Consider the following 25,000-nt stretch of genomic DNA (forward strand, 5'->3'; position numbering starts at 1 on the left):
AAAGCAAATTCAAAGTACTCAATCTTAAAAATTTTCCACATCACCGATCATTTAATCGAGCTAACAACCTCATCAATTGGTTTGAAAGGTCGGTGACATTAAATCCAACATCCCTTCCCTCCATTATTCCTGCTTTGGACACCCCAGGGAACCCGAATAATACAAGAAGGGTAGCACGTCCGTGTTGTACTTTTAAAATGTTGAGCATCATGCAAGGATTTATTTAAAACTCTGAACCATTTTAAAGTCTTTGATATGGCTCGATCAGGATTCGAACCACCAACCTCCCAGATTCAGAAAGTCCCTGGAGTAATGATTTAGTGACTCACTCAAGGCAATAAGGATGTTTGGAAAGGAACTCATGACAGGCCACACCGGAATGAAATGTGAGCATTAAAAATATTTTTACCATCCTGACATACAGTATAATCTGGATAATAAGCGTATGCGTGAATACATGTACAAGCGCGTGTGAAAAAAGATAGGAACACTGGACCGGTAGCTTCTCTGGGCCCTGGCCTAATGTTACAACCCAAATTTGGTATCATTCTCAGTGGTGGGTATGGAGAAGAGGATTTTTGAGGGAATTTACGCGATTTTCCCAAATATTGACTCAGTCAGCCATTTTGACAAACTTCCGGTCACGTGTTCGGAATGACCGGCAATTTAACATCCAGACCCCATCCTAATGTTGGAACCCAAATTTGGTGGTATTCAGTCAGTATTGACTCAGTCAGCCATTTTGACAAACTTCCGGTCACGTGTTCGGAATGACCGGCAATTTAACATCCAGACCCCATCCTAATGTTGGAACCCAAATTTGGTGGTATTCTCACCAGTGGGTATGGAGAAGAAGATTTTTGAAGGAATTTATGCGATTTTCCCAAATATTGACTCAGTCGGCCATTTTGACAAACTTCTGATCACATGATCAGAATGACCAGCAATTTAACATCAAGACCCTATCCTAATGTTGGAACCCAAATTTGGTCGTATTCTCACCAGTGGGTATGGAGAAGAAGATTTTTGAAGGAATTTACGTGATTTTCCCAAATATTGACTCAGTCAGCCATTTTGACAAACTTCCGGTCACGTGATCGGAATGACCGGCAATTTAACATCAAGACCCTATCCTAATGTTGAAACCAAAATTTGGTGGTATTCTCACCAGTGGGTATGGAGAAGAAGATTTTTGAAGGAATTTATGCGATTTTCCCAAATATTGACTCAGTCGGCCATTTTGACAAATTTCCGGTCACGTGATCGGAATGACCAGCAATTTAACATCAAGACCCTATCCTAATGTTGGAACCCAAATTTGGTCGTATTCTCACCAGTGGGTATGGAGAAGAACATTTTTGAAGGAATTTATGCGATTTTCCCAAATATTGACCCAGTCAGCCATTTTGACAAACTTCCGGTCACGTGTTCGGAATGACCGGCAATTTAACATCCAGACCCCATCCTAATGTTGGAACCCAAATTTGGTGGTATTCTCACCAGTGGGTATGGAGAAGAAGATTTTTGAAGGAATTTATGCGATTTTCCCAAATATTGACTCAGTCGGCCATTTTGACAAACTTCTGATCACATGATCAGAATGACCGGCAATTTAACATCAAGACCCTATCCTAATGTTGTAACCCAAATTTGGTCGTATTCTCACCAGTGGGTATGGAGAAGAAGATTTTTGAAGGAATTTACGTGATTTTCCCAAATATTGACTCAGTCAGCCATTTTGACAAACTTCCGGTCACGTGATCGGAATGACCGGCAATTTAACATCAGGACTCTATCCTAATGTTGGAACCCAAATTTGGTGGTATTCTCACCAGTGTGGAGAAGAAGATTTTTGAAGGAATTTACACGATTTTCCCAAATATTGACTCAGTCAGCCATTTTGACAAACTTCTGGTCACATGATCGGAATGACAGGCAATTTAACATCATGACCCTATCCTAATGTTGGAACCCAAATTTGGTGGTATTTTCACCAGTAGTTATGGAGAAGAAGATTTTTGAAGGAATTTAAGCAATTTTCCCAAATATTGACAAAGTCGGCCATTTTGACAAACTTCCGGTCACGTGATCAGAATGACCGGCAATTTAACATCATGACCCTATCCTAATGTTGTAACCCAAATTTGGTGGTATTCTCACCAGTGGTTATGGAGAAGAAGATTTTTGAAGGAATTTACGCAATTTTCCCAAATATTGACAAAGTCGGCCATTTTGACAAACTTCCGATCACGTGACCGGAATGACCGGCAATTTAAAATCCCTATCCTGGCCTGATGTTGGAACCCAAATTTGGTATCATTCTCACTGGTGGGTATGAAGAAGAAGATTTTTGAAGAAATTATTTATCGTCATACAAACTTGTACCAAGTTTGATTTGAATTCCTTTGGATGGTCTCAGGTATCACATTTTTATCTGACATGACCTCTAACTTTTGACCTCTTGCCCCCATAATCGAATCAGTTCATCTTCACATCATTATACATAGTTGTACCAAGTTTCACTTCGATCCCTTCAGCCGTTCTTAAGTAATCATGACAACGAAAACCTATCAAGGACCGAGGGACACACGGACAGCCGGATGGTCAACCACAAACATAATGCCTCCGGCGATTTTGTCGAAATGAAAATTCATCAAGAAAAGATTTGTTCAGTAATGAGACATGTTACAAGAAAACCCCAACCCCAACATGCCCCAGTCCTTCATCCTCCCTTGCAGTACCTGGTGCAAAACATCCAGACTGACAGGGAAGAATAAATTTTCTACAAAGACCTTTTAGAACAGGACTGGCATGAACAGCTGGTGCCTCATCTCCAATTGCACCTTCCAAAATGACTTTGCCACTCACAGTCTGGAGTGTGCTCACAGTCTGGAGTGTGCTCACAGTCTGGAGTGCAGCGTTCACTCTCTAATGGAAAACACAAGGAACATAAACACGGTCAGAGACTAAGATCTAAATTTGGGGGCAAGGTGGGGGAGGAAGAAATAAACACGAGCTCACATCAACACAAGGAATTCAAACTTACAGTTTGTTGATTTGGATTAACAGTCTTCACCTCATCACGGTTGGAGTACTGCATGTGAACGAGGTCACCCCGGATGTGGAAAGAAACTAGCGAATGAGAACGCATCATTGCCGTGGCAACTTCTTCTTAACACAACTCGAGGAACGCCTGCAAGATTGCAAGTCATCTCAAAGCACCAATCAACAACACAACCATACGCTATCCACAGGTATTTCCCTCACATCCCAGCATCCATCTAAACCCTCAGCTCTCCAGAACGGCGGGTGGTATACGTATACCTGCTGAAAGCAGTACCTCCGGCTATTTTTGAATAAAACCTTATGGATCCTGGGAAGGAATAAAACCACCATTTATGTATTTATTTTTCCTGCGCTCCGAATATCCAAATTGTATCAATTTCGGAGCCGTATCAATTTCGGAGGCGTATCAATTTTCGAGCCGGATCAATTTCCGAGCCGGATCAGTTTCCGAGCTGGATCAATTTTTGAGCCGTGTCAATTTCCGAACCGGATCAAATTCCGAGCCGGATCAATTTCCGAGCCGGATCAATTTTCGAGCCGTATTAATTTTCGAGCCGTGTCAATTTCCGAACCGGGTCAATTTCCGAGCCGTGTCAATTTCCGAGCCGGATCAATTTCTGAGCCGGATCAATTTCCGAGCTGTATCAATTTCCGAGTCGGATCAATTTCCGAGCCGCGTCAATTTCCGAACCGGATCATTTTCTGAGGTGGATCAATTTACGAGCTGTATCAATTTCCGAGTCGGATCACTTTCCGAGCTGGATCAATTTCCGAGCCGGATCAATTTTCGAGCCGGATTAATTTCCGAGCCGGATCAATTTCCGAGCCGGATCAATTTCCGAGCCGGATCAATTTTCGAGCCGGATCAATTTCCGAGCCGTGTCAATTTCCGAACTGGGTCAATTTCCGAGCCGGATCAATTTCCGAGCCGGATCAATTTCCGAGCCGTATCGATTTCCGAGCCGCATCAATTTCCGAGCCGGATCAATTTCCGAGCCGGATCAATTTCCGAGCCATGTCAATTTCCGAACTGGGTCAATTTCCGAGCCGGATCAATTTCCGAGCCGGATCAATTTCCGAGCCGTATCGATTTCCGAGCCGCATCAATTTCCGAGCCGGATCAATTTCCGAGCCGGATCAATTTCCGAGCCGGATCAATTTCCGAGCTGTATCAATTTCCGAGTCGGATCAATTTCCGAGCTGCGTCAATTTCCGAACCGGCTCAATTTGTTCCGGGAACGGAAATGCCCTCGATGATAGCCGAGATCCCACAGCGAGGTGCATTTACTCTTATTTTACATCATACCCTTCCGGTTAAAGGCGGAGTACAGAGCAGAGCGGCCGGATTTTTATCCAGGGAGCCCAGGGTGGGGAGCCGAAAGTCCAAGGAGCTCAGGGTCAGCTCAGGTCAAGTCAAACAAGTGATAAAAGTGGAGGTTACCCATGAAATGTAAAGTTATCAGAAATCGCTGTTTAAGTGTAATTACACACCAATGACCATTCAGAGCAAGTTCATCAGCCATGAAAGACCATCACCATACCTGCCATTTGCTTTCCAGCAGCAGTAGATTCGTCACATTCCCAAAAGGAGAGGCCAGCGCGATAACATCTTCCTGTTTGACGTTCCAAGGTAACTTGTGCAGGTAAAGGACTCTCGAAGGAGGAGGAAGATCCGCCGTTCGACCACCTGCCTTCAGTCTTTTAGTCACGCTCCCACAATCTGGAAGAAAGAACAGAGTCGGTGGAGGTACAGAGGTGATGTTTGAAGAGAGAGTTTCTGATTTTTGGGAGAAGCGGCGAAGCAAGAGAGAGAGTGGGAAAACAGAACGGAAGAAGAAGAATCCCACCGGTAGCTCCCACTTCTGCCATTGCTGAGAGGTTTGTAGAAGAAGAAGAAGAAGAAGAAGAAGCACAAAGCAGTTCATCGGATCCTCTCTGGAGAGGGAGAGGAGGAATGGAAGGAGAGAAGGAGGAAGTAAATAATAAATGGGAAAACAGGAGAGGAAACAAGAGATAGAGATCGTGGGGCGGACGCACTGAAGAAGATTCCACGAGTAGTTCCACCTCAGGGCCTCCTCACCTTGGAACCAAGGACTGGATCCGACGCAACCCTGAGGGGAAAAGGTAAAGGAGGTGCAAGGTGTAAAAATTAATACTTCATTAAAAAAAATCACGTTCAGCACACAATCATTCTTCAATACTTTTAGTTTCATTTCTTAAAAAGGACATAAAAACCAGAGTTGGTGTCAAAGCCACCTAATGCTCGCCTGTTTATACATTTATCATTTTTAAAAGACAAGTCTAATAATATTTTTTTAAGCATTGCAGTGAAGTCTGATCCAAATAATTTTAAAGCAATATATGTATTTGTATATTGTAATCAGTAACTTGAGGGGGAGCACTCGGGAGAGTGCAAAACCTCCGCCGCCAATACTGCTGGGTCACTCAAGTGAACCTTATATCTTATTCATTAAATATGTCAACAGTGCTGACAGAGTTATAGTTCTTTTCTCCAACATTTTTTTTGGCGGGTGGGGGTTGGAAATCACTTAAAACATGTAGAAATGCAAAATAAAAAAAAAAAAATTTTCTCTAACAATTTTTTTTGGGGGTGGGGGTTGGAAATCACTTAAAACATGTAGAAATGCAAAAAAAATTTTTTTTTTTCTCTTAACTTTTTTTTTGGGGGGGAGGTGGGGGTTGGAAATCACTTAAAACATGTAGAAATGCAAAAAAAAAAAATTTTCTCAATTTTTTTTGGGGGAGGGGGGGTTGGAAATCACTTAAAACATGTAGAAATGCAAAAAAAAAAATTTTTTTTTCTAAATTTTTTTTCGGGGAGGTGGGGTTTAGAAATCACTGAAAACATGTACAAATGCAAAAAAAATAATTTTTTTTCTCAATTTTTTTTGGGGGAGGGGGGTTATAAATCACTTAAAACATGTAGAAATGCAAAAAAAAAAATTTTTTTTCTAAATTTTTTTTCGGGGAGGTGGGGTTTGGAAATCACTTAAAACATGTACAAATGCAAAAAAAATTTTTTTTCTCAATTTTTTTGGGGGGAGGGGGGGTTGGAAATCACTTAAAAAATGTAGAAATAAAAAAAAAAAAAAAAAATTTCTAAATTTTTTTTCGGGGAGGTGGGGGTTGGAAATCACTTAAAACATGTACAAATGCAAAAAAAATAATTTTTTTTCTCAATTTTTTTGGGGGGAGGGGGGGTTGGAAATCACTTAAAACATGTAGAAATGCAAAAAAAAAAAATTCTCAATTTTTTTTTTGGGGGGGGGGTTGGAAATCACTTAAAATATGTAGAAATGCAAAAAAAAATTTTTTTTTCTCTAACAATTTTTTTTTGGGGGGTGGAAATCAATCAAAACATGTAGAAATGCAAAAAAAAAAAAAAAAAAAACCTATAGCTCTGTTCTTCGAACAGGCGAGCTAACGAGTTGGATCGTCGTCCCCGAACCGAACTCTCGTTTCACACTTACCCGCGCGAGGTTCCTCCTCTTCCACAGGTCCCCTCCTCTACTTCATCACTCACTTCCTTCATACAGCGAATCCTGACCGCCGGTGCTTCTCAGAGCCGTTCGATAAATCGCTCTCACTTTCTCACGCGATGAGATGGCGCAGAAAAAGGCGGGAATTGTGACGTCACGCGTTTCACGAGACGATGACGTCAGCCATCGCGCGCTTTTCACCTCGAATACTGATTCTCTGAAGTACTAGAACGGAAGAAAAAAAAAACAACAACATGTACCTCATATTTAAAATGTTTTCACATTTCGAAATGTACTGCAGTTCGAACCGAACGTGAAGGTATAAATTCCAGCCCGACTGAACAGCGCTGCCACCATACACCGTCTACTTCCGGCTGCAGCACAGGGGCCGTGTGCAGCAATTATTAAACATTCAAACTAAATGTAATTTTATTTTAAAAAACGATAAAATAAGCGGTTAATTCTCAAAAGTAGAACTTTGGAACGGTCAAAATAAAAAAATGTGCGATTGATGAAAGAAATGTAACGCGCTCGTCCGGATGACGTCATGACGGCAAGAGAGTGATGGACGAGTACAACGATCGACTGTGGAATTCAGTTCCCGCCAAAATCTCCTTCAAGATGTAACGATCAAAGCATCATCGTCCGATCGTCACGTACAGAGAGCGTCTGTGCTGCTGCGGCAGTTACGAAGCGACAACACAATCCGGGCCGGGAAGTCAGGGCAGTAATTTGTTCAGGGTGCCGGCGATAGCTCGCCACCTCTTCGTGAAGGACACTGGGATCATTAACATCGACTGACTGATGGGGGCAGCCCGTTTAACGTCCGTCCGAGGGGTGGGCTACACAGTGATGATTCACCTGGCTTGTGAGACACCGGGGTGACAGATTGTGTGTTGTTTTTCTGCACAGATTCGAGGCTCATGGAAGAGCCCGCTTAAGACAAACCCTTCGCTGAGCTGGCTTAAGACAGACAATTACAAGAAGTTCGACGAACAATTCTTCAAACATATGAAGGGAATATTTGAAAATATAAATCACACAATGTCCCGTACGTAACGGTATCCACTTAAATCCCTCAATGGAATGATTTGGAGCCGACAAGCGGTGGGCGGAGCTTGCAGTGGGCGGGGCGGGCACCCTGCGGGGTCACGTGGCACTCCTTGGAGACGAGTTACAGGAACGTGGTTGCTATGGAAACGCACTTTAATATCGAGGGAGGGCGCTCGAGGCCTCCTCGTGAATTACAGAGACGATGTTTATTCAGATTAAAAACACATTTATAACGGATTACTCTCCACACGATGTATTAATACAAAGTACAGGACCTTGTGTAGTTCATTGGGGTTTATAAATAAATTATTTAAATCCCGTGGGATTGTCAGTTCGATGGAGTTTTTGATGTTCTCTCTCCCTTGTGAAACCATCACTTCATCGGTAGTCTTTCTGATTCCATGGGAAATCCTCTGCTTTATCTGTTCGCCCCGAGTTGAGTGGAAAATACCACTCCGAATCCAAACATCCAGTCCGCTCTTTGCGACCCGCCCGCGGATTTGACGTCACGTGATCCCGCCCTTGTGCTCGCCTCTTCCGCCATTTTGTGAACAACGCGCTGTGGTGAAGTTTTGTTCGTCTTCTCCTTCCGCCTGTGGCCACTGATCGCGCCGAGCCGTCGCAGTACGGACGTGGGGAGCACAGGACGTTGGGTAGTTCGTTTGTCGGAGACAGAACAACGGGGTTTCGGTCCCGTTCCGCCCTCGAGGAGGTTAGGGGTGAGCGATCACGGATTTCGCTTTGGGGATGTCCGAGCTCAGGCAGCGGGTACATCACCGATTGGAGGCGATCGACCCCTTGGAGGCGGCGGGAAGGGGTCCCCTGAGACCTGGGATCCTCCATTTGAAGAAGCAGCGATGGACGCGGACGCGTTGCTGGTCGCAGCAAGTTTCATCGACTGTCAGGGGCAGCAAAGTCGGCCCGGTTAGTAGGGAGGGATCCGGGAGGGATGTGGGGGTTTGGGGGGTGGTGAGCTGAGGCGGAATGACGTCATCACCGTGTCGGGGAAGTCCGTGCACGCGCTGTGCTCATCCCTCCCTCTTCGCACGTCATTGTTACCTCCACCACGGACGTTGGTCAGAGGTTGTTTCCACCCCCCTCTGTTTGTGTGTGAACAAGATATATCTCAAGAAGGTCCAAAGTGTTTCCAACATGGCTGCCTCACCACGTCATCTATGACGTCACAATTATAGTTCACAATAAGTTGTGCACGGATTCGGACGGTATTTGGAGAACAGGTTCGGTGTGTAATCAGAACAAATTGATTCGATTTCAGTGAAGATCCGGATCCGAAGAGAAGAATTATTTTGATATTGTAAGTAATTCTTCACCATTGAGAGACATGGCGACAAGAACGATGAACATCATGAGATCTGAGGATGTTGTGGACGAGTTGTGACAAAACGAGGTGGATGAGTTGGTTCGGTGACAAGAACAAGCCGATTCGATTTTGGTTCAGGTCCGAATCCAGATCCGACCTATCAGTGGATACAAAATGTGAACTGTTCACCCTGGTGGAGGTGTGTGCTCCACCGAGTGGTGTTCCGTTTCACCAAGTGTCACTCCATGAGTGATTTTAGGTTTGTTTGTTTGTCTGTACAGAACTTCGTGTTTTTCTCCGCAACCACTTGTCGGATTGAGACGAAATTCTCAACATCGGTGCGACTCCTCATGTAAAATGATAAAATTATAATTGTGACGTCATAGATGACGTGGTGCGGCAGCCATGTTGGAAAAACTTTGGACCTCTGTATCTCTGAAACTGCACCGAGGAAATAATTGAAACTTCGCACATGACAAGTGCTACTGATGTGGAATAAATTATTTTTATTACGTCATAGATGCCTTCGTTTTGACGTCATCATAGCACATGTAGAATGCTACATCTGATCAGTATAAACATTTTGGAGGGTCACGTATGGATAAAATGGTCCACAGAACAAAATTTGATGACGTCATCGGTCACATGATTCGGCAGCCATTTTTTTTTTAAACAACCTTCGAAAATCTTCTCTGAAGTGGCTGAACAGATTGAGGCGAAACTTTACTCGTATGACCGCCTATCCATGAGGAACCAAAGGTTTACACATCTGACATCACAGGGTTTGGCAGCCATATTGGATTTATCCTCAAAGCAATAAAAATCTTCTCCAGAACGGCTGGACAGATCGAGGGGAAACTTCACACAAATGTTCCCCAAACCATGGGTGTGCAAGTTTGTTCAGGAGTAATTGAAAGATCACATGGTTTGGCAGCCATATTGGATTGAAAGAAATATTAAATAATATTTTCTCCAGAACCGCTTAATGAATAAATGTGAAACTTCACCATTATGATCTCGTGGTGATGTGGAATACATGTTTTAAATTTCAACTTCATCGGACACATGGTCTGACAGGCAGAAATATTTAATTTTTTGATGTGGGTTCTTTTTTCCTTTTTTTGTTATTTAGTAAGTTTCACTTGGCTGGATGGGTTTGAGGGGACAGGAGTTGCAGGTGAAATGTGAATCCCATCCAGGTTCCTCCTGATGACTTCATCTTTGTTTTTTCCTTGTTCTGGTTCCTTCGAATGACGCCAATGCAGGACTGTACCTATTTGGTCTTCCATTTGATTTGAATTAAATATATTTTAATCACATTTTGAATTAAATTGAATAATAATAATAATGAAAAACGTCATGGGTCAGGGTCAGGTGTACAATCAAAGCAGAACGTCTTGGTACCCGGTCATCAGTGCCAGCAGTTCTAGTTATGTCTCTTACACAAAGCACACCAACACACAAACACCGCACAAAACACTCCACACAAAACGACCCAAACACCACACAACACAAGTCCTGGTGAGGGTTGCAATCTCTGATTGTTCTTTTTCTTGTTTTGTTTTTCAACGATCATCTCAGTTCATCTGGCTGGTTGGTTATTGGAAATCATCAAACATGGAAAACTAGCAACATCCATTTATCTTTCCTTCACAATGAATGTCTCACGTCCTCCACATTGAATTAACCTGACAATGATGATATCCCACAATTATTTGCAGTAACCATATCATGACCCAATTAGTTGTGGCGGTTCCTTTTTCTTTGCAGAGAAAGAAATGAAAACCGTTTCTTTTACCAACTCTGCACAGTTCTTCAACAAAGAAGATCATTTCTATCATCATTCCAACCAACAGGAGAACAACAAACGAACTCGCACTGGGGACAAACCGAACAAGTGTTCTGTGTGTTGTAAGGATTTTAGTCATTCATCAACCTTGACTAAACACAAACGAACTCACACTGGGGACAAACCGTACAAGTGTTCTCTGTGTTGTAAGGATTTTCGTCATTCATCAACCTTGACTAAACACAAACGAATTCACACTGGGGAGAAACCGTACAAGTGTTCTGTGTGTTCCAAATATTTTCGTGACTCAACGACCTTGAAAAACCACAAACGAACTCACACTGGGGAGAAACCGTACAAGTGTTCTGTGTGTTCTAAGGATTTTATTCGGTTATCACACTTGAATAGACACAAACGAACTCACACTGGGGAGAAACCTTACAAGTGTTCTGTGTGTTCCAAATATTTTCGTGACTCAACGACCTTGAAAAACCACAAACGAACTCACACTCGGGAGAAACCGTACAAGTGTTTTGTGTGTTCTCAAGTTTTTGGTCAATCAGCACACTTCACTTACCACAAACGAACTCACACTGGGGAGAAACCGTACAAGTGTTCTTTGTGTTCTAAAGTTTTTCGTCAGTCATCACACTTGAATTACCATAAACGAACTCACACTGGGGAGAAACCCTACAAGTGTTCAGTGTGTTCCAAATATTTTCGTGACTCATCAACCTTGAATAACCACAAACGAACTCACACTGGGGAGAAACCGTTCAAGTGTTCAGTGTGTTCTAAGGATTTTAGTTGGTTATCAAACTTGAAAATCCACAAACGAACTCACACTGGGGAGAAACCGTACAAGTGTTCTGTATGTTCTTCGGATTTTAGTCAATTACCAGCCTTGAATACACATTAACGAACTCGAACTAGGGAGAAACCGAAAAGTGTTCTGTGTGTGTTTTAAGTTTTTTCATCATTCATCAAACTTGAATAAACAAACAAAGTCACACTGGCGAGAATAGTTTTGTTGTGGATACCCCCCCCCCCTCTCCCCTGTGAGTGTTTCCGAGCAATGGCAAGCTATTAAACATACCAGTGAGGAGAAAGCGAGCAGGCAGAAACACAACCTTGGCATATACCTTCATGGCACCACTTATCTGAGTGTCATTGGTAACCCCTGTGAAGCAGCCGAGGTCCTACGGCCTCTTAGGGCAAGCAAAATGACTGACTGCAACAAAAATATGCCAAACAATGACAATCATTCACAGAAAATGAATAAAGGGACACAGTCCTCTGGGAGGCTGAGGCCGAACTCTGTGCGGCCACACCGATCAACCGTGATGTGTGTTGAAAAGGACAATGACTGCACCTTCTCCAGTGAGGAAGGGGATCCCTACCTCACGAGAGGACAGAGCTCCAGACCAAAGCTAAAAAGGTGTTGCCTGTTCCACAACCAACAACTACAAGGTTGCAGATGAATCTGAGAAGAATACATGAACAGAGGTGGAGCTGCGAGGAGAAGGAAATCATCCTCCACTGCAAAGCGTATTCAACGCACGAAGCATGGGGAACGAACGGTGCAGATTCATGAACAATTGAAACAAACAAAGCTGGCAGCAAGGACGAAGGTGTTCCATGTCCGAAATTCAATTCAAGAGCATCAAAGAGGAAAAGATAGTTCACCCAGGACAGAATAAAGGAAATAACTGAGAAAGCAAGACAACAACAAATGGGAGACAAAAATCGGACCATCCAAGGAGAGAGAATCAGTGTAAAAATGAAATACTGTACAAAGAAGGAAAAATGGGCCTTGATATGGGCAATGGGATATTCCAAACAAAAAGGTGTGAGAAAGGGAAGTGCGGACACCTGGGAATAAATATTCAGAAGACCATTCCCTGATGAAGGTAATTTTAATAGGGCACCCCTCAACTCCAAGAAAAACAAAATCCGCGAAGGGAAAATATTCACGATGGAGGAACGAAGGATAAGATATGAACAAATTGAAGAGGCAATAAGAAATGGCCGGTCACCTATAAATCGCGACCGACCACCAATGTCACAATGGAATGACGAGACATATATTTGGGATGAGATTCCCAGAGTACAAACTCCCAACGAAAAGGAACAACCAACAGAACTTACTAATGATACACAGAAAATCGAACAAGATAGGAAAACAGAAACAGATGAGATTTCAAATTTGATCACAACAACAGAAACAGAAATTGGGCAACAGGTTGGAGAATTGAATGAAGAAATAAAACTGAAAACTCCACAACAGGACCAGAGAATGACAAGAGGAAATGTTGCAGCAGCACCAGTGGAGAAAGATCTACTCGAAGTTATGGACTCAGATCAACTATAACGTTTGCAAAGAAAACTTGAAAGAGCGATCAGAGATTGCAGACCCTTGCCAGAACTTCTTTTGTGTGGTGTTTGTGCACTGGTGTGTAACATAATTCATGACATTATTTGAACTCAGCTTTATAACTGCTGGCACTGATGACCAGGTACTAAGACGTCCCACTTTGATGCAACCCCACTTTGATTGGACACCTGATCCTGACCCCTGACGGCTTTCATCACTATTCAATCGATTCAGCCAGTTCAGAGAATATTTTTCAAAGTTTCTTTTTAAAATCAATATGGCTGCCGAATCACGTGACTGATGGTGTCATCAAATGTATTTTCTGTGAACCATTTTATCCTGATTTGACCCTCAAAATCTTTTCTACTGATTCGATGTGGCATTCTTCAATTGCAATGATGACATCATACCGAAGGCACCCATGAAAGGTCGCGTCAGGTGTGGGAGCATGGCCCGGAGCAGCGCTTCGCTGCGTTCACTTTCTTTTATGTATGTATGTATGTATATATATATATATATATATATATATATATATATATATATATATATATATATATTTATATTTATATATATATATATATATATATATATATATATATATATATATATATATATATATATATATATATATATATATATATATATATTTATTTATATTTATATACACTTTCGTCCACAATATCGATTTTACTCAGAAACGCAAAGAAAGAGTTCAAAAGGCCCTTTACATGTGTTTCTCAACACGACGTGGGGTAAGGTGTTCCATGAACTCCCTCGTTACACTCACCAGAGGCGAGGGGGTTGCATTTGGGTCCGTTTTTATGTTTGTTACTTGGCAACAAATTTTTTTGCCAACTTTGTTGGTCTGTCACGTTTGTCTGTCTGTTTGTCCTTTTGTCACACGTTTTTTGGCCACAGTTTTCAAACAATCGTTCTGAAAATTTTGGTGTGTGTACGTGACCGGCCAAGGATAGCAACGCTTCATTTTGGTGAAGATCCGAATCCAGATCTGGACACGAGAATTATTTAAGTTTTTTTTAAACTGTTTCTTCATCATTGAGAGATGGGTCAGAAACTGTATTCAGCTTGAGATCTGAAAAAGTTATGGACGAGTTCTGACACAACGAGGTGGAGGAGATGATTGGTGACAAGAACAAGCGGATTCGATTTTGGTGAAGATCTGGATTCCGATCTGGCCGATCAGTGGGAAAGAAATTGTAAACTGTTCAGCCTGGCGGAGGTACGCACTTTTCCGAGTGCTGTTCCGTTTCACCAAGTGTCACTCTGCGAGTGATTATTCATTTGTCTGTTTGTCTGTCTGTCTGTTTGTCCACACAGAACTTTAGTGTTTTTCTCCACAACCACTTATCGGAGACGAAATTTTCACCATATGTGTGGCTCCACATGTAGAATGATTTAATCATAATAATGATGTCATATATCACGTGGGGTGGCAGGCATGTTAGAAAAACGGAAAAACTTTGGACCTCTTTTTCTCTGAAACCGCACAACGGAAACAATTGAAACTTGGCACCACGGCAAGTACTCCTCATGCGGAATAAGTGATTTTTTATGACAGCATCGTGCCTTCGTGATGACATCACAATTGTAGAAATAGAACGCTACATCTGAGCAGTTCAAACATTTTTTAGGGTCACCTCGGGATAAAATGGTCTCCAGAAAAAATGATGACGTCATCAGTCACGTGATTCGGCAGCCATATTGTTAATAGAAAAAAATACCTTCAAAAATCTTCTCTGAAGTGGCTGAACAGATTAAGGCGAAACTTTACATGTATGACCACCTATCCACGAGGAACAAAAAGGTTCACACTTATGACATCATCGGTTCAATGGTTTGGCAGCCATATTGGATTTATCCTCAAACCTGTGAAAATCTTCTCAACAATGGCTGGACAGATCGAGGGGAAACCATGTCACAAATGTTCCCCAAACCATGGGTGTGCAAGTTTGTTCAGGAGTAATTGAAAGATCATATGGTTTTGCAGCCATATTGGATTGAAAGAAATATTAAATAATATTTTCTCCAGAACCGCTTACTCAATAAATGTGAAACTTCACCATGATGATCTAGTGATGTGGAATACATGTTTTAAATTTCAACTTCATTGGACACATGGTCTGTCAGGCAGAAATATTTAGTTTTTCTTGATGTGGGTTCTTTTTTCCTTTTTATTTTATTTAATCAGGATCACTTGGCTGTGCCTGTTTGGGTTTGAGGGTAGAGGAGTTGCAGGTGAAATGTGAATCCCATCCAGGTTCCTCCTGATGACTTCACCTTTGTTTTTTCCTTGTTCTGGTTCCTTCAAATGACGCCAATGCATGACTGTACCTATTTGGTCTTCCATTTGATTTGAATTAAATTTATTTTCATCAAATTCTGAATTAAATTGAATAATAATCATTGAAAACGTCATGGGTCAGTGTCAGGTGTACAATCAAAGCAGAACGTCTTGGTACCCGGTCATCAGTGCCAGCAGTTCTAGTTATGTCTCTTACACAAAGCACACCAACACACAAACACCGCACAAAACACTCCACACAAAACGACCCAAACACTACACAACACAAGTCCTGGTGAGGGTTGCAATCTCTGTTCTTTTTCTTGTTTTGTTTTTCAACGATCATCTCAGTTCATCTGGCTGGTTGGTTCTTGGAAATCATCAAACATGGAAAACTAGCAACATCGATTTATCTTTCCTTCACAATGAATGTCTCACGTCCTCCACATTGAATTAACCTGACATTGATTCTATCCCACAATTCCTTGCAGGAAACACATCATGACCCAATTAGTCATGGCGGTTCCTTTTTCGTTGCAGAGAAAGAAATGAAAACCGTTTCGTTCACCAAATCTGCACAGTTCTTCAGCGAAGAAGATCCTTTCAATCATCATTCCCACCAACGGGAGAACAACAAACGAACTCACACTGGGGACAAACCGTACAAGTGTTCTGTGTGTTCGAAGGATTTTTGTCGGTTATCACACTTGAAATCCCACAAACGTACTCACACTGGTGAGAAACCGTACAAGTGTTCTGTGTGTTCTAAAGTTTTTGGTCAATCAGCACACTTGAATTACCATAACCGAATTCACACTGGGGAGAAACCCTACAAGTGTTCAGTGTGTTCCAAATATTTTCGTGACTCATCAACCTTGAATAACCACAAACGAACTCACACTGGGGAGAAACCGTACAAGTGTTCTGTGTGTTCCAAATATTTTCGTGACTCATCAACCTTGAATAACCACAAACGAACTCACACTGGGGAGAAACCGTACAAGTGTTCTGTGTGTTCTAAGGATTTTAGTCAATTATCACACTTGAAATCCCACAAACGTACTCACACTGGGGAGAAACCGTACAAGTGTTCTGTGTGTTCTCAGGATTTTAGTCGGTTATCACAATTTCAATCCCACAGACGAACTCACACTGGGGAGAAACCGTACAAGTGTTCTGTGTGTTCTAAAGTTTTTGGTCAATCAGCACACTTGAATTACCATAACCGAACTCACACTGGGGAGAAACCCTACAAGTGTTCAGTGTGTTCCAAATATTTTCGTGACTCATCAACCTTGAATGACCACAAACGAACTCACACTGGGGAGAAACCATACAAGTGTACTGTGTGTTCTGAGGATTTTAGTTGGTTGTCATCCTTGAAAATCCACAAACAAACTCACACTGGGGAGAAACCAGACAAATGTTCTGTGTGTTGTTCGAATTTTGGTGATTTATCAACCTTGAATAAACAAAGTCATACTGGGGAGAAACCATACAAATGTTCTGTGTGTTTTTTGGATTTTAGTCAATAACCACCCTTGAATAAACATAAACAAACTCATACTGGGGAGAAACCGAAAAGTGTTCTGTGTGTTTTAAGTTTTTTCATCATTCATCAAACTTGAACAAACAAAAATGAACTCACACTGACAAGAAGTCTTTTATTGTGGATACCCCCCGTGAGTGATTCCGAGCGATGGCAAGCAATTAAGCAAACCAGTGAGGAGAAAGCAAGCAGGCAGAAACACAACCCTCGCATATACCTTCTTGGCACCACTTCTCTGAGTGTCATCGGTAACCCCTGTGAAGCAGCCGAGGTCCAACGGCCTCTTGGGGAAAGCAAAATGACTGACTGCAACAAAAATATGACAAACAATGACAATCATTCACACAAAATGAATAAAGAGACAGAGACCCCTGGAAGGCTGAGGCCAAAGTCTGTGCGACCAAATCTAGCAGCTGTAGTGTGCGCTGAAAAGGGACAATGACTGCACCTTCTCCAGTGAGGAAGAAGATCTCCACCTCCCGAGAGGACAGAGCTCTTACTCCAAAGCAAAAAGTGTCATGTGTTTCACAACCAACAACTACGAGGTTGCAGATGAATCGGAGAAGAATATATGAACTAGCCGGGAGGCGACGATGGTTCACGAGTGGTATTTGACGTTGAAGATTGTTTCAGAAGTCGAGGATGAGACAATGTGATAATTTTTGACCAAGTTATAAAAATGATCAACATGATGTGGTTCAGGTGACAGGTTATTAGCTGCAAAATGTCGAAAACCCGGTTTCGTTCAACAACTTTCAAAATTTGACCTTTGCATAACCTTTAAAGGTCACAAAACAATGTTGTGGACATTAAAATAAGGAAACAGGATATGTGCTATAGCTTATTGGAGTGAGTTCGTCGAAGAAGGTCGAAAACACGGTTCGATTCCCACAACTTTGAAAATTTCACCTTTGTGGCCTTTAAAGGTCAAGGATTGTGACCTTTGGTGCAAAACTTCCTCTGGAACATTCCAGGAACAATATAACGTCATATAGGCATTATGGCATTTCACACTCCCCGGATTATCCATACTTTGATGAAATCAGCGTAAAAACAAACTTGAAGGGGGCACCACGGGCAAGGTGTTCGAGATAGAGTAAAATGGTTTCAAGACTTTTGGTGGGGAATGACCTCAAGATTATGCATAAAAAATATTGTCATTCTAGCTCTCAAAGTTTGGGCGGTCGTATGATTTTTATGTCAAAATTTGCAATTTTCTAAGTTTTTGACCTTGTGACCTTGATCTTGGGACGAAAATTAAAAATCGGACAAACGACAAGTTTTTGATAATTCATTTTGCTATTCAAATACTGAAGAACCCATTCCATGCAGTCATTTCCCTTGGAGAAGATAGATTTTTTAATCCGACTGCCCCCTAAAAATGGCTGCTTTTTGGGCGTGGCTCCGCCCGCAATGGGCGAAGCCACGCCCTCATCCAGGAAAACACAACCAGACATTGATATCGAACAGATAACCAAGTTTCATCAAGATCGGATCAAAGTCCACGGAGTTCTGCTCTGGACAGACACACAGACATAACGAATATCGTGGGCACTCTGGCTGGCGATCGTGAACCAAACAAGGCCAAATGTGTCCACGAGCAGTGTCCTAAAGGTTTTGTCGGCTAAAAAAAATATATATATAAATATGATTTTTAAAAACAACTTCTTCTTCTTCTTCTTTCAGCTCCCTTTTGGGGTCGCCACAGCGGATCATCCATATGATCCGCATAGTGATTTGGCACATGTTTTACGCCGGATGCCCTTCCTGACGCAACCCTGGTCACCTCTTATGACACAGGGATATGGTACACCTATTTTAACCGGGGTATACACCGGCCCAGTATACTGGTACTCATTTCGCCGACCTCGGAAGGATGACAGGCTGAGTCAACCTCCTGGTGTATTAATTCAGTGGTCCAACGGGGCTTGAACTCAGGACCTCTTGGATCCCAAGCCGCTGCCCGAACCACTGCGCCAACACCAGGCTATGATTTTTAAAAACAACAACTTCCGATATTTCGTCACGTGCCTTGATTAAGCCAATAGCGAAACACGTCATAATGTATCTACATATTTACGATATATCATGTATTTTCGAAATAAATAATGTATTTACGAAATTCCATACGAAAAATGGAATAATCTTTAAATAGTAACGTGAACTTTTCGAAACTTTAAAGCAAATGTCCGAATATATTTAAAAGTTCATTATAGACGCTCTCAAAAGGCACCATCTTTGTGAGGATGTCTACATGTGCTCAGTATTTAAGGAGATCCGGATCTTGTATATCCAAGAGCCGAGTCCTCGAGATTAAGATTTTGTCTTCACAAGAAGAAGAAGAACAACGCCGAGCTCTCTATGAGCAGCGTTCGCTTCGCGAGACGCTGCCAAGAACAACGCCGAGCTCTCTATGAGCAGCGTTCGCTTCGCGAGACGCTGCCAACAAGAAGAAGAAGAAGAACAACAACAACGCCGAGCTCTCTATAAGCAGCGTTCGCTACGCGAGATGCTGCTAAAAACAAAATTACAAGTGGGCGTGGCTCCGCCCACAATGGGCGTGGGAACCCATCGCCAGGAAGGCAAAACTAGGCATTGATATCAACATCATATTCAAGTTTCATCCAAATCGGATCACATCCCACAAAGTTGTGCTCTGAACAGACACACAGACACAACGAATTTTGTGGTCACTCTGGCTGGCGCTCGTGAACCAACAGAGGTGGAGCTTCCAGCAGAAGGAAATCATCATCCACTGCAAAGCGTATTCTTCGGTTGAAGCATGGAGGACTCACGGTGGAGGAGAAAGATTCATGAACCAATTACAACGAACAAAGCTGGCAGTCAGGGACAAAGGTGTTCCATGACCGAAATTCGATTCAAGAGCATCAATGAGGGAAAGATACTTCACCCAGGAAAGAATACAGGAAATACCTGACAAAGTAAGACAACAAGCAATTGGAGACTTAAATCGGATGATCCAAGGAGAGAGAATCAGTGTAAAAATAAAACACTGGACAAAGAAGGAAAAATGGAGTGCAATATGGGAAATGGGATATTCCACACAAAAAGGTGTGAGAAAAGGATGTGCGAACACCAAGTGCCCAACTGTGTCTGCAGACGTCCTCCTGCAGTTGGGTTAATTTTTATTTGGAGGTTGGTGGCAGGATTTGCACTGTGGCCACGGTAAAACCCTTCATTCCACAAAACATACGAAAAGCACCAAAAAAATCTGAAAAACCACTCCATTGGAGGACCTCCTGTTCAGCTTCCCTTCGCAGGACAGCTCACCGGTTGATGGGATTGGGGTAAAGCCTTTGGGAACCCCACTTTTGATGACAGGAAGGAAACCACAAGGTAACCTTCCCGGGTCAGATTGCAGAAGTGTGTGCCGGGGTGGTGCGGAGGTGTCATCCATCAGACAGCGGTCTCCTTGGGTTAACCTGAGGCGGTCCCTTTGGGTGAGTGCCTGGAATGTCCTATCCCGAAGAGAAGATGATAGCCTGTCTCTCTTATCATCTGAGCTCAAGTGTTTGGACATCGGTATTGCAGTACTCTCTGAGGTTCGGAGAACTGATTGCGGCGAGATCATTTTGGGTGGTTACACCTCCTGTTGGTCTTGTCGCTCTGATTGTTACCATGCCCAAGGAGTTGCTGTAGCTGTGTCCAATAAGATTACTCCAATTAAAATTGAGGTAACACCGGTCAACGAGCGTATGATGAGACTAAGGATTCATCACTCCTTCGGTGTCATTTCCCTGGTCTCTGTTTATGTTCCGACTGAGGCAAGTGATCTCACCGTGAAGGACACATTCTATGCCACGCTCGAGTCTGTGGTTGATCAGTGTCCCAGGCGAGATAATCTTCTCATTTTGGGGGATTTCAATGCATAGACTGGAACTGATAGGGATTGTTATAAGACGTGTGTTGGTCCCCATGGGTCTGGAACTGTGAACCTAAATAGCACTAAGTTCCTTGATTTTGCAAGAAGTCATGCACTTGGGGTGGCAGGTTCATGGTTTCAGCACCCACAGGCTCATCGTTGGAATTGGTATTCCAACGCTGGTGGCGGTGTGGCAAAGGAGATTGACCATGTCCTCGTTGATGGTCGCTGAAGGATGGTCCAGAACTGCAGGGTCTACCGGAGTGCTCAGTTCCTCAATACTGACCACCGGCTTGTTGTAGCAACTAAGGAGTTGCAGCTTCAATCCAGGAGAATGGTACCATCCCAGTCTCGGCTGGATGTTGGCAAGCTCAAGGATGAGAGGGCAGCTGCAGAGTTTGCTGACAGGCTGAGTGGAGATTTGGGGGTCTGGGTGCTTTCGCTGACCCTGAGTTGTGGAGTGCCTTCAAGACGACCTTCCTCGATGTTGCCGGTGGATGTCTTGGAACTCACCGGAGGGCGAAGAAGAATTTTGTCTCTCAAGGGACACTGGTTACCATTTACCAGAGTCGCAGGGCCACGCTGAATGGCAGAGCCGAGCTGTTCAGGGAGCTGAGGCGTAAAACTGTACGTGCGCTAAGGGTGGACAAGGAGGCCTATGTGCGAGGAATCTGTGAGGGGGTCGAGCATCTCCTGTGTTCAAGTGATTCCCGTCCTGCTTACAGGGGAATTCGCACATTGCGTTCCTCCAAGCCCATCCCTCGGTGTACTACAGTTCGAGCAGAGGGTGGTGGGCTCTTGACAGCAGACTCCAAAGTGAAGGCCTGCTGGGCCGGATACTCTGAGCGGCTGTACCAGGCTGATCCACCAGCTGTCCTGTGACGTCATCCTTATGTGTACATCAAGTCAAGTGGTATACTTCAAGTGGTCCAAGTTTCAACTTAATCGATTGAAAAATGGAGATGAATTTTAAAGGTTTTCATGAAATACAATATGATCGCCATGTCACGTGATCTATGACATCATTCTAAGGATGTCCATCAAATCAAGTGGTATACTATAGGTGGTCAAAGTTTCAAGTTCCTCTGATCAACGGTTCGACCTGTAGGTCGAAACAACATTTATGCAATCACAATTGTGTTTAAAAAAACTGCTGAGTCAGCACTTTTTTAATTTTGGCCACTGCACGCTAATTAACTTGAAATTATAAAATCAGAAAAAAAACATTCTTCACCCTCAGGTGGACTCCATGTATTCCAAGTTTCAACTCATTTCATCGAAAAATGAAGGAGATGCAGTTTTTTTTCATGAAATCCAATATGGCCGTCAGGTCACGTGACGGATGACGTCATTATCAGGATTTGCATCAAATTAAGTGGTATGTCGTCGTTGGTCAAAGCTTCAAGTTCCTCCGTTCAACGATGTGTCCTGCAAGTCCGCGACAAATTTCATGCAATCCAAATGATAACACTGGTCAACAACAAATTTGTTGTCTGCATTTTTTAAGCTGATTTAGGACGAATCTGATGCGCTGAATCCAAAACTCACATTAGTTTTGTTCAATCAGGTCAAGTTTTTGAGATATGGCCACATGTCGTTTTTTACATTTTTGTTCACATGTACGCATGTGTGGAGCATTTTAGAAGAAGTTGGTGGGGGTAAAATGTCATGTCAAATAATTGTTTTGATTGGAAATAATTATTTTAATGACAAGAAGTATTCAGGTACGATAGTTCTGGGTGATTATGTCGAAAAGGGATCAGTTTGAAGTCATAAAACCTCAAAATCTTCCAAAAATTGCTGAGGCAAAGCATAAAGTTCGTGGATCAAAACTAAAGTTAATGGGGCAGATTTTGTAATAATGTGATACAAAAAAGTTGTATTTCTTGAAATAACGAACTCTGAAGAATGTACAATACCTACACAGAGACAGAATACTCTTCCCACCGCTGCACATCAAGCTCGGCTTAATCAAGCAGTTCACCAAGGCTCTGGACAAAGATGGTGACTGCTTCACTTACTTGTGCCAGGCTTTTCCAGGATTGACCATGGAGAAGTTGAAAGCTGGCATCTTTGATGGTTCTCAGATCCGTCAGCTCAACAGAGATCCAGAGTTCAAAAACTCAATGAACGAAGTGGAACTGGAAGCGTGGAAGACATTTGTTTTGGTAGTGAAGAACTTTCTTGGCAACAATAAGGCCAGAAACTACGCAGAACTTGTCAACAACATGCTGACTGCTTTCAGAAACCTGGGCTGCAACATGAGCATCAAGATGCACTACCTATTTTCACATATGAACCGGTTTCCTGAGAACTTGGGTTCAATGAGTGACGAGCAGGGGGAGAGATTCCATCAGGACAAGAAGGAGATGGAGACCAGGTATCAGGGTCGCTGGGACGCAGTCATGATGGCTGACTACTGTTGGAATCTGAAGAGAGACCTCCCTGCCGCTGAACATTCCAGGAGTTCGAAGAAACGGAAGTTCAAGCCCTGAAGTTTGAACAGTGGTGACGCAACATGCAATTTACTTGTACTTACCTTTATCAATGCCCACCATTCAGATGACAGTAATCGATGTTTCTATCATGTAATCAATAAATGTTGTTGGCAAAACATTTTTTTTTCTTAAAAACATGCTTAGGATGATATGTGTTGACAAAAATCAGCTGATAATGCCACAAAAATGTTATTGATTTTGTCACAAGATCTGATTTTTTCAAATCAACTTAGCACAAAAACCTGACCTGATGGAGAGAAACGGATGCCATTTCCTGATTCAGCAGTGCCAGAATACCCTAATTCACTTGTAGAAATTTAGACAACATTCAGAAAGTAAAAAATTGTTGACCAGTGTAATAGTCATAATTTAAAGTGTGAGCAGTGATGCAAGGGCCGAAGTTTTCACTTTCCTTATACACCTCCTGAAACCACTTGTTTCTGCTGGATCTCTTTCTACCCTCTGCATTTGCCAATCCAAATTCACCATTCAGCCTCACGATTTTTCTTCAACCTTTCCTTTACCCAATCTTGTGCAATCTTTATCAAAAAATAATGATAATAACACTAAAAACAGTCTCTTATAATGCTTCATTTTCCTCACGTGTGGTTCTCATAACTGTTTCATAATTCACAACTCTTCTTCGATTTCAACAGACTGCTCTCAATTCGACCTTCCCTTCATACCTTGTCAATAAAAAATCGAACTGTTACAACGTTTCTTCTCTCCATTCTCTCAATTCGCCTTTATTTCATCCCTCAAGAAATGTCTTTAATCACATTTCTGACCTAAAATTTAAAAACCGTGCTTTGCGTGTTCGTGTTCCATCAATAATCATTTTTTTCCAACTTCAGTTCCAATTCACCCCTCTCACCCCTTCCTCTCAAAGCAACCATCACACTGTTCTCCCTCCAAGCTTCCCTCTCACCTTTCTCAAAAATTCCCCCCTCATCATTCTCCCTCAACTCTCCCTACTCACCCTTCTCCCTCCAATCACCCCTCACTCCCCCACACCCTCAGGAATACCTCTGGCTCCGGATTCCCCTCCACTCCCACCTCATGTTTATATTTGTGCTGTTCCATCCACCAAACAGTGATGACTCCATTTACACCTCACGATCCGAAAATATGGACCAACTTCTATCCTCTCATCCAAACTCTCTCTTACTCATATGTGGTGACTTCAATTGTCATCATGCCAGTTGGCTATGTTTTGGTTACCTCTCTTACCTGTCATGGCACTTCAACAAAAGCTTTCTGCGACTCTTTGGGACTGACTCAATCGGTCAACTTCCCGACCCAGATCTCAACCAATGGTACTCCATCTCTTCTGGATCTGATTTTGACAAATTTCCTTGAAAATATCTGATGTTCTTCCTCCACTCCAATCGGTTCTTCTGACCACGTGCTTATCAAAGTGGCCCTCTCTCTGGGGGTTATCAGAGATCCATCTCCGCGCCATCCAGTCTGGCATTTCACTCAAGCCGACTGGCAGGGTCTCCAAGCAGCCATCAAACTTCTAGACTGGTCTCATATCGCTACTTTCTCCAACATCAACTCATCCTGGGAATTATTTCAAAGAAACTTGCTCTCCCTCATACACAGATTTATCCCCTCTCGTCTTCAGTTGTCCTACCCTTCCTCTCGTCCTTGGTTCACTGAGAA

The 25,000-nt window shown here is 42.7% G+C and overlaps 2 protein-coding genes and 1 pseudogene across 6 annotated transcripts in view; 2 read left to right on the forward strand and 1 right to left on the reverse strand.

Moving 5' to 3' along the window:
- The window catches only part of LOC147008163 (uncharacterized), a 195,652-nt gene extending 183,890 nt beyond the window's left edge, over positions 1-11,762 (forward strand). The window contains 3 exon segments of the mRNA XM_085865642.1: positions 2,871-2,958; positions 8,172-8,543; positions 10,711-11,762. Of these exon segments, the coding sequence (XP_085721768.1) occupies positions 2,871-2,958; positions 8,172-8,543; positions 10,711-11,648 (1,398 nt within the window). The 3' untranslated portion in view covers positions 11,649-11,762.
- LOC147008171 (polypyrimidine tract-binding protein 2-like) lies at positions 737-6,901 on the reverse strand. Of its 4 annotated transcripts, none has more exons than XM_085865521.1 (6): positions 6,558-6,901; positions 5,147-5,177; positions 4,914-5,001; positions 4,608-4,786; positions 3,047-3,132; positions 737-2,928 (listed from the first exon to the last, which is right to left on the reverse strand). In XM_085865521.1, the coding sequence occupies exons 1-5, from the start codon at positions 6,617-6,619 to the stop codon at positions 3,073-3,075; spliced, it is 420 nt and encodes a 139-aa protein (XP_085721647.1). In that variant the 5' UTR covers positions 6,620-6,901; the 3' UTR covers positions 737-2,928; positions 3,047-3,072. The 4 variants fall into 4 exon arrangements, 2 of the variants coding, with proteins under 2 accessions (XP_085721647.1, XP_085721648.1); XM_085865522.1 differs by having other exon boundaries at positions 3,047-3,193; positions 6,558-6,898; XR_015053599.1 differs by lacking the exon at positions 4,914-5,001 and having other exon boundaries at positions 3,047-3,193; positions 5,104-5,177; positions 6,558-6,893.
- An 83-nt stretch (positions 11,763-11,845) lies between the features above and the next one.
- On the forward strand, positions 11,846-17,047 carry LOC147008172 (uncharacterized; annotated as a pseudogene). Its single transcript, XR_015053647.1, has 2 exons — positions 11,846-13,181; positions 15,946-17,047. The product of XR_015053647.1 is annotated as an uncharacterized LOC147008172 (transcript).
- The last annotated feature ends 7,953 nt before the right edge of the window (positions 17,048-25,000 follow it).

The sequence above is a fragment of the Eptatretus burgeri genome, chromosome 21, assembly GCF_056783735.1.
Source record: "Eptatretus burgeri isolate ZD-2024b chromosome 21, Ebu_testis_v1, whole genome shotgun sequence".
Lineage (NCBI taxonomy): Eukaryota > Metazoa > Chordata > Myxini > Myxiniformes > Myxinidae > Eptatretus > Eptatretus burgeri.